We start from the raw sequence: 16,654 nt of genomic DNA on the forward strand, positions 1-16,654 counted from the left end.
AGGAAACCTTTTATCCAGTGTGGCCTGAGATCGATGTGTTTTCTGTTTTACTAGGATAAAGCAGTAGGGAATGGGTATAATGAATAGGTTAATTTAAGAGGTCATAATGAACGGTGGAGTGGGTTACTGAGGGAGTTTGCTAAATAGTTTTTCTTCAGATATTAAGGGGATGGATTTCATCTCTAAATTAGCTCAGTACATTCGCACATGAAGATTAATACACTAAAAATATTAACATTCCTGGAATCTCATGCCTCTTCGTAGAAGAATTTAAATATTTGGTGTTTTGAACAGTGATTCTGAAGATGCATTGTGAATCATGAGCAGTAAAATTGGGTTGTGTTATAGAGGAACATGAGAAAAGAAATGGAGCATACCTTCAGACAAACTGCTACACCATATCCGAAATCAGTAAGCATGTATAAACTGCGAAGGAAAGGTTAGCGTGGGTGGGCAGGGAGATGAGAAATCATGAAGTGTAAAACAAAGAGAAGCCTGGCAAATTTTTATGAAAAGAATAAATGAATATAAATTTAGTTTAAAAGTGCATTAAAATGCAAGGCTGCTTATGGAAAACATTCAAAAAGATCTTTCAGTTTTATAAAAAGTAAAAGTACATTGACTTCAGAATTTAATTCCTTCTCTTGGTGTCTGAGAAATAGCAGAGGGCACAGAGGTTAGAGTTCAACATATTGGAGAAAACAAAATATCTACATTTAGGAGGAAAGATAAGTATCGATAGCAATGGAAAATTTGATCTAAGAAGGCGAAATTTTTGGGATAAAGGGGTTTATGATCTCTCTAAAATTAAAGAATTTATGATGCGCTTGTAATTGAAGCACCACTGGTACTGTGGGTAAGATGTATTTGCTTTATGAATGACTATGAGAACCAGCCCAGGATCTGCATGTTCCTAGTTGTTAGCAAATACTGTTGTTGTTATGATCATCAGACCTAGGATTGCAAATAGATATAATTTCATCATGAACATTCATCAGTTAGTTGTGGCCCACTAGAATGCAATGCAGCATTTTATTTGGGGGTTTGAAGACGCCCAATAAATAACAATGCTCCTCTCTTAAGCCTGAGGTCTGAACCACGTTAGGCCTAAGAAATAAGCCAAGGGAAGACCAAATATTTTGCTCTAATTACAGATAGATGATGGAGAATGCAGTTTATATATGCAAGCAGTGACTCTATAAAACGGAGTCTCAGAATCAGACATTCTTTCCCACCTGGCTTTGTCCCTGATTCTCCCTCTCTCCCTATATTTCTGGCAGGTGCCAAGTCCATGTGCTGGCTGGCCTTGGAGGCAGAGAACACATTTTTTTTTTTTTTTTAGATTTTATTTATTTATTCATGAGAGACAGAGAGAGAGAGACAGAGACCTAGGTAGAGGGAAAAGCAGGCTCCCTGCAGGGAGCCTGATGTGGAACTGGATCCCAGGACCCTGGGATTGTGACCTAAGCCAAAGAGAGACGCTCAACCACTGAGCCACCCTGGTGTCCTGTGAGAACACATGTTCTTAAGTGGAGAACAGAAGGGCTGTGCTTCACATGCCAAGTTCCTCCTCCACTGTGGTCAGATTAAAGACCTCTTCTTTCTCTAGGGCATAGAGGAAAGGATGAAAGAGAGCTAGAGAGAGGCCGGGGATGGAGCCTCTTAGAATGAAACATCAAGAGGAGGTGGTGGGGTGGATGAGTAGTGCGCTTTAAAACAAACAAAAGTTGTGGTGCCTGTGTCCCTACTCAACAGAAAAGAATTTTATGATTCACAAGATCCACAGAAGGAATGGTAGTGAAGAGTGTAGAAGTGGTGTGCTGGTAATTTTTAAAAACTGGGTTTTGCCGGGAGGGGTAAGAAACCCTGACTTGTAGCATTTGCTGGTTTCTGTGGTGTTCATACTAAGCTGCCAGGATGACATCCTTGAATGGGATGTTGGGAAGAGATTTGCAGTAGCACACTACCATTTTATACCTGGTATCTCCACTATGCTGATAAACAATAGATGTGAATAACCTTGAACATAGATAATAATGAAATAAAATTATTAGGCAATAATGGGTTTTAAGTACTTTTGCCTTTAAAAAGCACAATTTAATAGCAAGTTTGTATAATTTTAATAATGGTAGCATTTTTTTTAAGATTTTTTTTTTTTAAATTTTTTTTAAATTTTTATTTATTTATGATAGTCACACACAGAGAGAGAGAGAGAGGCAGAGACACAGGCAGAGGGAGAAGCAGGCTCCATGTACCGGGAGCCCGACGTGGGATTCGATCCTGGGTCTCCAGGATTGCGCCCTGGGCCAAAGGCAGGCGCTAAACCGCTGCGCCACCCAGGGATCCCTTTTAAGATTTTATTTATTTATTCACGAGAGATACAGGCAGAGGGGGAAGCAGGCTCCATGCAGGGAGCCCAACATGGGACTCGATCCCGGGACTCCAGGATCATGCCCTGGGCCAAAGGCAGGCGCTAAACCGCTGAGCCACCCAGGGATCCCCAATAATGGTAGGTTTTAATTCCTGAACAGTTAACAGCTGGCTCTCATAAGCCGACATAAGCCTTATGAGGGGGCTCTAGTACAGTAGTTAGTGGCTCCACATGCTCTGCCTTTTGATGACCCTGCACTAGACAGAAATGCAATTCTTCTAGAAGTAGATGAGGGTTAACAACATAATGGGGCATCTGGATGGCTCAGTGGTTAAGCATCTGCCTTTGGTTCAGGTCATGATCCTGTGGTCCTGGAATTGAGTCCTGCATCAGGCTCCCCACAGGGAGCCTGCTTTTCTCTACCTGTGTCTCTGCCTCTCTCTCTGTTTCTCATGAATAAATAAGTAAAATCTTTAAAAAAGAAACAACAACAGCAACAAAACCCAAAAAACAACATAAGTCACCCTATAGCGACTAGTCTAGCATCTAAAGTACACTCTACCCACAGCCCTGGGCTCGAGTCAGGCCTGGATTTCACAGACCTGGCTTGTACTTGGCTCACCTGCTTACAGGCGGTGTGGCCTTGGCGAGTCACATAAACTCTGAGCCTCTGTTTTAACTGTAAAATGGAGAAAATAGTTCCTATTTCATAAGGCTATTGAGATAATTAAATGAGATGCATCAAAACAGTTCTGAGGACAGACATGCTAGGCTCCCAATAAAGAGCTAAAAATATACTGTGAGCAGCGGAAGGCAACAGAATTCTCAGATCCTGACTTGAATAGGGTTAGTGGATGAGATGAGGCAACACAATCTCTTACGTCAGAAAAACTTCACTTAAAGTATATAAGAAAGTCATTGGGACATTTTCAATACAGAACATAAAACCAGGCAACTAAAGATGATATTCAGTAAACATTCTGAATGAAAATGCTTTAGGCGAGAATTGAGAATGGAATATAACAGCATTGGTGGTACATATTGGCCTATAAATAAATAGTTTATGGTGATAATAATAGCTGATATAAAAATATGAGGAACACTAATAAAAATGAGGTGCAGGTAGCAGAGAGGAAAAATTTTGGCTTTCTTGAGGTTAGCTGAAGGACACCAGCTAGCTAGCTATCTAGTGGTGACACAGCTTTGATTGCTTTTGTAACATGTAATTTCCACGGACTTCTGGGAACTAGAAAATGAATATATGGTAACATGTTATTTTAGGAAAATTTAAAGATATAAACAAGATGGAGAAAATAGAAGACACATGGCAACTGTTAATACTTGGTGTTTTCCAGGTTATTTTTTTATATAAATAGCATGATTGTATATGTGAGTGTATGTAAGTTCGGTGTACCTCAGGCTGCTCTGGTCCAGAACTTACTGGTGTGACTCAAATATAGTGTGCAGGTGTGTAAAGATAGAGGCTTCCTCAGCCCTCTAGGTGGTTGGGTAGGACCTGGGATCTGATTACGTGTTCTGTTCAAATATATCATTTGCAGTATGTGCCAGAAATGGAAAAGGTTAGGAAGCCTGTGGAATCAGGTGCCTTCTATACACTAGAAAACTGGAACATTGGTCTAAAAGCCCTGTTAGTGGACAGAACCTCTGACGACTCTGAGTCCCGACAGAGTGATTCCCTGGTTTGTGCTACAGCTCCCTGGCACTTCCTGCTTAATAGCATTAAACACACCCCGTGAGAAGATAGCTCAGAACCTGTTGTTATCCTCAGTAATACTCAAACATAAAAACTAAAATGAAGGACTTTTTTTGGTCTACAATATTGGTGAAGATTAAAAATCTGACACCCAGGGTTGGCAAGGATGTAGGAAAACAGACAACTTCATGTCCCGCTGGGAGGGGTATGAATTACTGCCTTTCTGTAGCACAGATTTATAATATGGAGAGCAGAGCTCAAAATGTGCCTTCTTTTTGATAGTTATTATTCATAAGAGTTTATTTTAAGGAAATAATCATGAACATGTGAAGATTTCTCCACGAATGTTTCTTGCAATTTTATTTAAAATAGAGACAAACTTGGGGATCCCTGGGTGCCTCAGCGGTTTGGCGCCTGCCTTTGGCCCAGGGCACGATCCTGGAGTCCTGGGATCGAGTCCCACCTCGGGCTCCCTGCATGGAGCCTGCTTTTCCCTCTGCCTGTGTCCCTGCCTCTCTCTCTTTCTTTCTCTGTGTCTATCATGAATAAATAAATAAAAATCTTTAGAAATATATATATAATAGAGATATATAAAATAGAGACAAGCTTGAAATAATGGAATGGCTAACAAATTAGGGTTTAGTGAAAAAAAAAAGGTGACACATCTGTACAATGGGGTGACACTTAACAATCGTGTTACATCAGAGTGTTTAATAATACTGGAAGATGGTATACATTGAAAAGACTCTAAGGCCTTTTATAGCATAAATCTAGTCTTATGAAACAACAAAAAAAATTTGTTTGAAGATAAGTCCGGGGATCCCTGGGTGGCTCAGCGGTTTAGCGCCTACCTTCGGCCCAGGGCATGATCCTGGAGTCCCAGGATCGAATTCCATATCAGACTCCTTGCACAGAGCCTGCTTCTCCCTCTGCCTGTGTCTCTGCTTCCCTCCCTCTCTCTGTGTCTCTCATGAATAAATAAATAAAAATATTTTTTAAAAGTCTGTAAATACTTACCAAAAGTTAATTGTGATTGACTTTGAATGTCATGCTGTGTGTATTTTCCCATTTTCTTCAAAGAATGTAAGTTACTTTAGAGAAAGTAAAAATGGGTTCAGCCTGAGAAAATCTACCCAGCCTCATCAGGTTAGAATAACAGATAGTAAAGCCAGCTACAAAGATAACAGGAAACTATTTTTTTTCTAAGTATACATAACAGCTTTAAAATGTCATAATGATAGCCTTCTTTGAATGACTACTGCGTTCTTACTCACTAAGAAACTTTGCCTTCTAACATCTTAGGTTTTGCTCTTTGAAATTATGTTGTTAAAAGTGACATATCCTATTTCTTGCCTGGAGGGTTTCAATCACTTTGACACAGAGAAGCCTCCTCGTGTCTAAGTCAGATGTAGAGCTACAGATGACAGTATTCTGGACTAACCATTCCATGTTTATCGTAAGTGTGTACTTTCCGGGAAAATGAGACCCTGGATCTATGGGAAATTGACAGTTTACACAGCTCTGCTTTGAACCTGTCACCATGCTGCTTCATTTAAATTTCATGTACACTCCACTCTTCCCCAGAATCCCATAGAAACTGTCTTTTCCTTTGGAGAGATAACCCATGTTTCTTCATGCTTATTTAAATGAGTCAATAAGCCTGATTTTGTTGGACTTAAGTGACCTTGGTGGCCTTAGATTGATTAGGTTGAGACACTTTTACAATCGGGAGAGAAGTAAGGCTACTTTAAAATTTTGCATATATATTTACAAACACGCATACACATGATCTCATTAAATGCTGCATATCTAAAGGGTCAACCAACAGCGGTGTTGAGACAAATATGAGTTAATATTTATTAAACTCTCACTGGGTCAGGCACTATTCCAATTTTGAAGGTGCTATCTCATTTAATCTTCCTGGCAGTCCTATGTGGAACAACACTGTTACTCTTCTTTTTACAAATGAGGACTCTGGAGTTTTAGAAAGCTTAAGTAATTTTTTTCAGGGTGACACAGTAAGTGTTGGAAGCGGGATTTAAACACAGGCCACTTGGTGTCAGAGCCCGCGTGCCTAACTACTCTGCTACACTTAGCTGGGAAACAGCTTTAGTGTACCCAGCTGAAATCACCCTGACTTTATATCTTTTCAAATGCTGTAACTAAAGTCCCTCTAAATGAAAACATTATCCCTAACCTAGCACACTGAAGACTGTAGCCACTTTGAAACCATTAGTTTTAAGTTTTAAATTTTTTAAAAACCTTTTTTATGTATGTGGTATTCTAATCTGTAATATATTATTACTAATTTTATTTATTTTTTAGAGAGTGTGTGTGAGTGGAGGAGGGACAGAGGGAGAGGGAGAGAATCTCAAGCACACTCTGTGCTGGATGTGGAGCCTGATGTGATACTTGATATCATGATCGTGAGATCATGACCTGAGCCAAAATCAAGAGTCAGGACACTTAACCTGCCGAGCCACTCAGGCATCCCTATAATTGCTAATTTTAGTATAAAACCTATATTAAAATATTTACCATATTGTACACTTAAGACTAGGATTTATTCAGCTTTTGACTCTCCTAAAACATTCCAGCATGTGCACACCCAAGGCCAGCTCTAAGATAGTAATTTAAAAAAATTTTTTTTTTTTATTTATTCATGAGAGACACAGAGAGAGGCAGAGACATAGGTAGAGGAAAAAGTAGGCTTCCCACAGGGAACTCAATGTGAGACTTGATCCCAGGACCCTGGGATCACACCCTGAGCCGAAGGCAGACGCTAAACCACTGAGCCACCCAGGTACCCCTAAAATAGTAATTTTTAAAGAATTTGTGTAAGGTGTGTCTAGTGAAATGAGGCTGCTGATATTTGGGGGTGTTTGTATAAATAACTTAGAAGTCAATTCTAACAGAATTCCATATTGTTCTGAACAGTTGACAGTAAAAGGCGATAAATGTATATATTTCTGAGGTGATTATTTTGAAGACTAATTTTGTGGCATTTCAGGTGAGTTTGAGATAGTGGGAAGAATTCCAAAGTAAAAACCTGCTCTGAGTTTTTATTAACATAGTTAAGTGTTGAGAACTAAAGAGAAGTGAGGTGGTAACTTGTGCAAGAGACAATTATCTTCATGTGACCTTGCCCTGGGATAAGAGCTACTGGCAGTAAGATCTTGCCATAGCTGGAAAATAGGCAAATTCTTGTTAGTGGCTTCCTCTTAATATTGGAGTTTACATTATCATTTTGGAAGAACACATGTTATACCTGTGCACTTCGATCCGGAGAATGTTCACAAACATCAGTCCTTCAGGTTCTTGAACCCAACTCAGCACCAGCAATACCATGCACTCCTCTGGATGAAGAAAGCCGAGTGAGTGCTGATTATCCTTGAAGAGCTGGCTTCTGGAGAACTAGCAAGCTTGCTACCAAGGATAACCAGCATTTAGATGTACAGTCAACCTGATGAAAAACATTGGGTTGGGATGCTAATTCCCTGTGCCGTCAGAAATCCGCTTATAACTTGAACTCCCCTAAAACTTAATTATTAATGGCCTACTATTGACTGGCAGCTTTACCAATAGCTTCTACAGTTAACATATATTTTGTATGTGATATGTATTACGTACCATATTCTTACAAATGAGCTAAAGAGAAGAAAATATTAAAGTGATAAAGAAAAGAAAACACACTTATGATACTGTATCAAAAAAGATCTCCATACAGTTGGACCCACATAATTCAAACCCATTTTATTCAAAGGTCAGCTGTATGTTGTGAACTTTTATTGAGAATTAAAGTTGCTCATTTCCCACGTTGTCTTTTGGTATCAAGCAAAGTTGAATTTTACAAATTCAATTATCATCTTCAGATGCCTATTCTGTGCAAAGCACCATGAGGAGGGCTTGCATATGTAAAAGATGAATTGGTGTCGGCACCTTAGATTTACTCTGTTGTCGAGGTAGTCCATCCAACATAGGAGACTCATGTGGGTATAAATCGCTAAGTATGAAGCAAGAGATTAAGATCAGAAGTGGAGTGCAGATTGCTAAAGAAGTGGGTAGGAGCAAATACTTTATTTTGTAGAAGAGCGGAATCTGAGAACCCTGAGAGAGGAATGCTATGAACTAAGTATTTAGAAGTAAATACTATTTCAGCAGATAAGGGGCAGAGATTGTGTGTAAGAGGGAGAAGAAATAGAGCAGAGGCTGGGGGTCAGGAAAGAGCTGAGTGTGTGTTGGGGTATTGCATGTAGTCTGGTTTGGCAGGAAAATGGTATCCAAGAGGGATATAGAAGGCTGTGAGACTACAAAGATGATCTGGCATTGGCCATGCTTGTATCCTTGGAAGGGCCTGAGACAAGATAAACATTAATTCATATTGACTTTTTAGGGTAGCTGGAAAGTGTTTAAGAGCATGAACTTTAGAATCCAGCAGCCGAGGTTATCATTTTGGCTCAAGTACTTAAAAGCAGTGGGACTTTGTATAGATTTCTTAATCCACCTGGATAATTTCTTCTCCTGTAATGTGGGGATAATTACAATACCTATTATGAGGATTAAATGAGAGAAAGTATCTAGACAGTTCCCTGGTACTGAGTGAGAGGAATCTGTATAAAGGTTAACTGGGTATTTCATAATAATTTTTTGGATTCATTTAAGAAATTTAACCCTTCATTCGAATAGCGTGTTTCTTCAGTACCATTAATGACTCATTTGTTTCGAGATCATGAATCACTAAGAGTATCAAAAGAACAGATTGTTCAGAATATTATTTGTACCTGTTTAGTTTTACAGATGTTCTTGTATATTAAAGTTAGCTTCTTGTCTTAGTTCGGGCCATACTACAGGCTGGGTGGCTTAAACAACAGACGTTTATTACTCACAGTTCTGGAGGCTGACAAGTTCAAGACCAAGGAATTGGCTATTGGGTGTCTGGTGAGGGCCCACTTCCTGGTTTATAGAAGGCCTCCTTCTTGCTGTAACCTCACAAAATGGAAAGAGCTCTCTGAGGTCTGTATTTTTAAAGGCAGTCTTAATCATTTTAAGGGCACTACCCACAAGGGCTAATCACCTTCCCAAGGTCTCATCTCCAATATCATCTCACTGGGGATTAGGCTTCAACATTTGGTCCATAGTACTGAGTGCCTCTTACATGTTTAGTGCCAATCTAGATCCTGTAGGAGAATATAAGACACCATCCCAGTCTTCAAGAGGCTCATGATTTAGTTGGGGACAAAAAAGGTAGCATATCTTTCTATGGATAAAGCCACAAGCTTCTCTTAGGCTCAGGTGTTATTTCTTAGAGAAGTTTAGGCCCTGAAAGGACTGGACGTACCATTTCACAAGTGCACAGCACTCTGTGGAAATGTGACTCTTTAAAACAGCAATATAAAATAGTAGATAAATAGGTACTGTTGTGGAGCAGAAGTAATTTAGGATTTCAGAGAAGAGAAATATTAATGTGAACTAGAAGGAAGAAGTACTATATATAAGACCTCGTTAGGTGGACAAGTAGGGAGATTGTTTCCAGAGGGAAACAGCATGAGCCAAAAGCCTAGAAAGTGGCTGTAGTTTTGGGAGGGGAGTATAGAAACTGCCCTGGTTGAGTGGATAAAATTAACCCAGGAAACAAAAGGTGTTGGCCAAGATGCAGAGAAAGGAAACTCTCTTTTACACTGTTGCAAACTGGTACAGCCACTATAGAAAACAGTATGGAGGTTCCTTAAAAAGTTAAAAATAGAAATACCATATGACCTAGCAATTGCACTACTAGGTATTTACCAAAGGATACAAAAATACAGGGACATAAGCCCCTCAATGTTAATAGCAACATTATCTACATTATCTACAATAACCAAAATATGGTAAGAGCCCAAATGTCCATTGACTGATGAGTGGATAAATATATCCATATAACATATACATATATAATGGAATATTACTCAGCCACCAAAAGGAATGAAATCTTGTCATTCACAACCATGTGGATGGAGCTAGAGGGTATTATGCTAAGCAAAATAAGTCAGAGAAAGACAAATACCATATGATTTCAATTTTATGTGGAATTTATGAAATGAAACAAGTGAACATAGCAGGGGAAGAGAGAGGCAAACCAAGAAACAGACTCTCAACTATAGAAAACAAACTAATAGCTACTGGAGGGGCAGTGGTTGGGTGGGGATGGTTAAATAGGTGATGGAGATTAAGGAGAGTACCTATTGTGTTAAGCACCAGGTGTTATATGTAAGTGATTATTCTATACCTGAAATTCTGCACTTGATACTAATATTACACTGTATGTTAACTAAGTGGAATTTAAATAAAAACTTAGAGTGGGGGAAAGAAGCTGACCTGGTTCAGTCCATGTTTATATGGAGGAGAAAAAGAAGTTGGGTTGGATAAGAGGGATGGTGCCAAGTTGCAGAGTTGACTGCAGGCTGGAATATAGAGTCATTGGTTTGGGGAGGTCACTGGAAGTGTTGAGCAATGGAGAGAGGAGATGACTGTGGTCTTTTAGGAATGTTTTGACAGGCATGCTCCTGGTGGTTTGGGAGGAAGGATTGAAGTCCAGAAGGCAATTAGGCTATCTAGCTAGTGCAGTGGCCCACATGTGAAAAGGTTTGGTGACAAATGGAAAAGAAAGGAACTTAGAGATTCAAAGGACAAGTCAATAGAGCTTTGAGACTGATATTTACTGTTGGGGAAGATCTCTAAGATAGGATTTTGAGCCTAGAAAAACAGAGGTTGGTGCAGAAATGGCGAGGTAAAGAAATCGTATGGTGTGTTGCACAAGGTAGGTTTAGTTTGGACAGGTAGAGATAGGTAGGCAGGCATGGAGGTAGATATATAGAAACAGTTTGGAAAATGTTTTAAAATGACTCCTAATTCTACCCTTTTAATAGGGTTGCCCTTCATTTTCCTTTGTCTCTATTTTGCACTGTAGCCCTGGTTCCTTTACCTACATATTTACATATCTGAATTCACGAGTGTACATAACATTTTGCATCTTAAAATCTATCATTAAAATCTATATTTATGTAGTTTTTATAATGATAAATATTATTGACTGTTTTCCCCCTTAGTCTTCTGTATCCCCAGTGCTTTCTGAAAGCAGAGACCATTTTAGTGCTGTTCATTCCTAAGCGTCTAGAACATAGGAAATGATTAACAAACATTTCATGAAAGCATATTGATCACATAGATTATTGCTTTTCTTGGTAGAAGTTGCTATAATAAGCATGTATAAGTGTTTTTGTTGTTGTTTCTATTAAACCTTATGATAAGTTCCTGAGATGGGGATTGCTGCATGAAAAGACATTGTTTATTTGCAGGTCATCCCAATGGCAATGACAAGGATGAGTTTGGACACAGACATGTGCTGCACTTGAATGAAAAGCCAGTACTTTCTGCTCATAGAACTGAATTCCAGGGTTAAATTTAAGACTCAGGGAGAGTTAGACTTTGATGGTCCCAGGTTTGTGTATGCTTCTTCTAAGCTGTTTCCTCATCCATTCAGTAACGAAAGAAAAAGCACCTAGGAAGCTATTGTGCTTTACCATTATTTGGAGGAATGAAGGCAGTTTCATCAGAAATCTTTATTTATCATATAATGTTCTAGCTAGATTCCCATTTGGAAAACATTGCTGAGGGTGTATTTAGCCATTCTTGATATATGGAGTCTTCAGGGAGCTATCAGTTGGGATGGCACTTGGCCATGAGAAAAGTTGACTTACAATGTGTTAAACAAAGTTAGGGATTGATTTTCCTCATGTAATGAGACATCATAGGATAGGTAACCTGGGGGTGTTATGATGGTTCAGTGATGTCACTGGAGATTTAAACTCCTGTCTACTAATGTCACCATCTTTGCTTGTGGCTTTCATCCTCTTGGCTGCTGTGACTTCATCCTGTTTCATGCAGGAAAATGGAGGAAAGGCAAGGACAAGAGATTGAAAGGGCTTTTTTGTGGAGCCTGTCCCTTTAGAATGCTTTCCTGGAATCCACAGCCAGCAATTCTGCTCTTTTCTCATTAGCTAAAACTACAATTGACCCTTGAACAACACAGATCTGAACTGTTGCAGGTTTTTTCGATAGGTACAATACTGCAAATGTATTTTCTCTTCCTTATGATTTGCTTAACATTTTCTTTTCTCTAGCTCTATTATAAGAATACAGCATATAATACAGTGTATGTGTGCCTCAACTGCTTATGTCATTATTAAGGCTGCTTGTCCACAGTAGGCTATTAGTAGTGAAGTTTTTGAGGAGTCAAAGTTATTTATGGATTTTCAAGGGCTTGAGGACACGGGCACCTCTAACCCTCACATTTTTTCAAGGGTCAAATGTTTATCAGGTTATCCCTAACTGCTAGGGAGAAGGTTAGCATTTTTAGCTGAGTGTGTTGCTTTCCCTGATAAAAATGATTTGGTTTGTGAGGAAGAAAGAGAAGAAGAATGTTGGCAACCAGCAATGTTGGCCACAATCTCCAGGTGACATGCTGACAATGCTTCTAACAGCCTTTTCTTTGAGGTGGTGAGAGGGGAGCATTGATATTTTTATCATACAAGTGGATGAATAAAAAGATGTGAATTTGTGAGGAGTCCATGAATAGCTACGACTATGATGAATTTATGTCTGTCCATTTGGGTTTTAGTTGAAAAGCAAAATAATGTATCAAGCCAGCCAAATATGGCATTAAACCTTAGGATGCTACAAAGTTAATGTTTAGCAGAGTATGAATTAATATTGAATAGCTTTATCATGGGCAGACTCTTAGTCAATATAATGAAGGGCTTAGAAACATTCAGGCTAGAGGATTTTGATTAGGGCAATACTTAATAACCATTGTATGGCTCTTAAGAACTTGGGTTTAGGGATCCCTGGGTGGTGCAGCGGTTTGGCGCCTGCCTTTGGCCCAGGGCGTGATCCTGGAGACCCGGGATCGAATCCCACATCGGGCTCCCGGTGCATGGAGCCTGCTTCTCCCTCTGCCTATGTCTCTGCCTCTCTCTCTCTCTCTCTCTCTCTCTCTCTGTGACTATCATAAATAAATAAAAAATTAAAAAAAAAAAAGAACTTGGGTTTATAAAGCCCAGCTCAAAATAGCCATAACTCTAGGATTATACCCAGCACTTAGAATGTACACTTTTATTTTTCCTGACTCAGAGGTGGGTTTCTTATCTTTAAAGATTTTAATTTATTCATTTGACAGAGAGAACGAGCAGGGGAGGGGCAGAGGGAGAGGGAGAAGCAGACTCCCTGATGTGGGGCTCAGTTCCAGGACTCTGGGATCATGACCTGAACCGAAGGCAGACACTTAGACACTGAGCCACCCAGTCACCTCCCTCAGAGGTGTTTTCAGTTACACATACATATACGTGGTACTCTACTCCAGTGGGTTTTTTTTTTCTCATATTAAACTTTTAATAACTCTCAAAATTCTGTGACAGATTTTTGGTCAAATTGTTTCTTCTAAAAAGTACTGATGTTAAGAACTAATAACTTAAAACTGCCACACGCACACACACAAAGACAAATGGCCCACAAAACATTTTCCTTTCCTTCTGAAGGTTTTATGATGCATCGTTATTATTAACCAGTCTTTTACTATTAAATGACCAATTGACACATAGTTCTGAGACCAATTCTTCCACCGCTGATTAAGACTGGAGTGACAGGTATTAGGGATAATAATCATTTAGCCTTTGAGTTTTCTGGGCAGACTTGGTGACCTTGCCAGCTCCACCTGCCACCTTGTCCATTGCTTTTTTTAAAAAAAAAAATTTATTTGTTCATGAGAGAGACACAGAGAGAGAGAGAGAGGCAGAGACACAGGCAGAGAGAGAAGCAGGCTCCATGCAGGGAGCCCGACGTGGGACTCGATTCTGGGTCTCCAGGATCACGCCCTGGGCCGAAGGTGGTGCTAAACTGCTGAGCCACCCGTGCTGCCCTTGTCCATTGCTTTGATGACACCCACAGCAACTGTCTCATGTCATGAACAGCAAAATGACCCAGAGGAAGATAGTTAGAGAATCTCTCAACACACACAGGCTTGTCAGGAACCATTTCAACAGCAGCATCACCAGATTTCAAGAACTTGGGACCATCTTCCAGCTTTTATCCAGAACAATGACCTATCTTCTCCTTCAGCTCAGCAGACTTGGAAGCAACGTGAGCTGGATGACAATCCAGCACAGGTGCATATCCAGCACTGATTTGGCTTGTGTGGTTCAGGATAATCACCTGAGCTGTGAAGACAGCTGATTCCATTGATAGGTCATTTTTGCTGTCACCTGCCATGTTGTCACAATGAACATCTTTGACAGATACGTTCTTGACATGGAAGTCCACATTGTCCCCAGGAAGGACCTCACTCAAAGCTTCATGGTGCACTTCAACAGACTTCACTTCAGTTATAACATGGACTGGAGTAGGGTGACCACCATGCCGCATTTAAGAACACCAGTCTTGACTCTGCCCACAGGGATGGTAACCAATACCACCAATTTTGTAGATGTCCTTGAGGGGCAGACACATGAGCTTATTATTTGGACAAGATGGTGGCAGGATGCAATCCAGAGCTTCAAGCAGTGTGGTTCCACTACAGTTTCATCTTTACAGGTGACTTTCCATCCCTTGAACCAAAACATGTCAACGCTTGGCTCCAGCATGTTGTCACCGTTCCAACTAGAAATTGGCACAAATGGTACTGTGTTGGGGTTGTAGCCAGCTTTCTTAATGTAGGTGCCGACTTCCTTAATGGTTTCCTCATATCTCTTCTGGCTGTAGGGTGGCTCAGTGGACTCCATTTGGCTAACACAAAAAGTTAGTTGTTTTCACCCAGTGTGCAAGCCAGAAGGGCATGCTCACAGGTCTGCCCATTCTTGGAGATACCTGCCTCAAATTCACCAGTACCAGCAGCAACAATCAGGACAGCACAGTCAGCCTGAGATGTGTCTGGAATCATGTTTTTGATAAAGTCTGTGTATCCTGGGGCATCAATGATGGTCACATACTTGCTGGTCTTGAATTTCCACAGGGAGATATCAGTGGTGATACCACATTCATGTTCAGCTTTCAGTTTAGCCAGACCCAGACATCCTGGAAAGAGCCCTTTCCCATCTCAGTTGCCTCCTTCTCAAATCTCTCAATAGTTCTTTTGTCGATCCCACCACATTTGTAGATCAGATGACCAGTAGTGGGAGACCAGCCTGAACCTGCATGTTCAGCGATGACCATGTTGATTGAGTCTTTTCCTTTCCCATTTTGGTATAGATTTAGCAGTGGTTTTCACACCTGTGTTCTGGCAGCAAACCCGTTGCAAAAAAAGCTCTACTCCAGTGGTTCTTAACTTTCTGTGGATGGACAGAACCATCCAACAGAACTTTCTGCAAGGATGAAAGTGTTCTGTTTGCACTGGTCAGTATGGTCTGTGAAGTGCATCTGGCCGCTGAGCACTTCAAATGTGGGTAGTACACCTGAGGATCTAAAATTTTAGTTAGGTAGCTACATGTGGCTCAAGGTCACTCTTCCAGACAGTCCAGATTTAGAAGGTAGAATCAACAGGCTGTAGTTATCATGCAGGGAGAGGAGGGTGGTGGTGGTGGGGGGGTGGTGAAAGAGGAGGAAGAGTTGAGTGTAACCTTCAAGTTTTCTGTCTTCAGAGAAGGGGCAGGTGGTGATGCATCTGGTATAAGGGACAGAGTGGGGGTGAGTTCATGGTTTTACACGAAGGCCTCAGCCCATGGCACAGCACCTGGCCTGTTGGAGGTACTTAATCCATGATAGATGGCTTTAATAATACTTCGGCAGGATTTATAGTTCCTGTGTTTTATTTGATTAGTACAATATGCAATCTAAAAGGTATCACTGAAAATAGTATTTTCTAACTATTCGATCTTTTCTTCTCTCTCTTTCAATATCAGGTATCAAATTGTAGTAGAAATAATCCAAGCAACTACAATTAGCAGTTTTCCCCAGCTGAAGAGGCACAAAGGTAAGAACCGATTTGTTTTCTTCACATACGTTCTAGAGATTCTGAGTCTGTCCTCAGTCAGTGTGTTAGCAAGTATGAGCATTCTTCTGGCTTATATTTAAATATTTTCATTTTATTAAACTAATAGTATAACAGCAGCATTAGAGAAAGTAAACATAAATTCATGCTAACAAAAACCTTTGTGTGTTTCTTTAAACTTTATTCATCTGTAGTCATAATTTTTCAAAGACTGAAATCATTGGGTACATAGTGCTGCTGTTTTTAAAGTAAGCATGATTTTACAGTTTTTTTCCTCATTAAAATTTAATCGTAATATTCATTAATATTTCTAACTTGAAACATCTTGATAAAGGACTCCAATTGAATCGATATTTCATAATCTTCTTAACCTTTCCCTTTAGTTAAGATTTGTGTTGTGAATAACTTCTTTCCTCCTTCTACATTAAAAAAAAGTTCTATTCCCCCCCCCATTTGGTTCCTTCATTTTTTGTAAAAGATTTTATTTATTTAATTGACAGAAAAAAATAATTGACAGAGAGAGCATGCACATGCACACGTAGAGCGGCAGGGA

At 39.9% G+C, this 16,654-nt stretch overlaps 1 protein-coding gene across 6 annotated transcripts in view; it reads left to right on the forward strand.

Annotated features, from left to right (window-relative positions):
• The window catches only part of SNX25 (sorting nexin 25), a 142,796-nt gene that overhangs the window by 60,385 nt on the left and 65,757 nt on the right, over positions 1-16,654 (forward strand). For all 6 annotated transcript variants that reach the window (XR_013352685.1, XR_013352686.1, XM_077848721.1 and 3 more), the window contains one exon: positions 16,013-16,083. Coding sequence is in view for 4 of the 6 variants with exons in the window: in XM_077848721.1 (XP_077704847.1) it covers positions 16,013-16,083 (71 nt within the window). In the remaining 2 variants the exon portion in view is untranslated. The remainder of the gene's footprint in view (positions 1-16,012; positions 16,084-16,654) is intronic.

This window comes from Canis aureus, chromosome 15, assembly GCF_053574225.1.
Source record: "Canis aureus isolate CA01 chromosome 15, VMU_Caureus_v.1.0, whole genome shotgun sequence".
NCBI classification, from domain to species: Eukaryota; Metazoa; Chordata; class Mammalia; order Carnivora; family Canidae; genus Canis; species Canis aureus.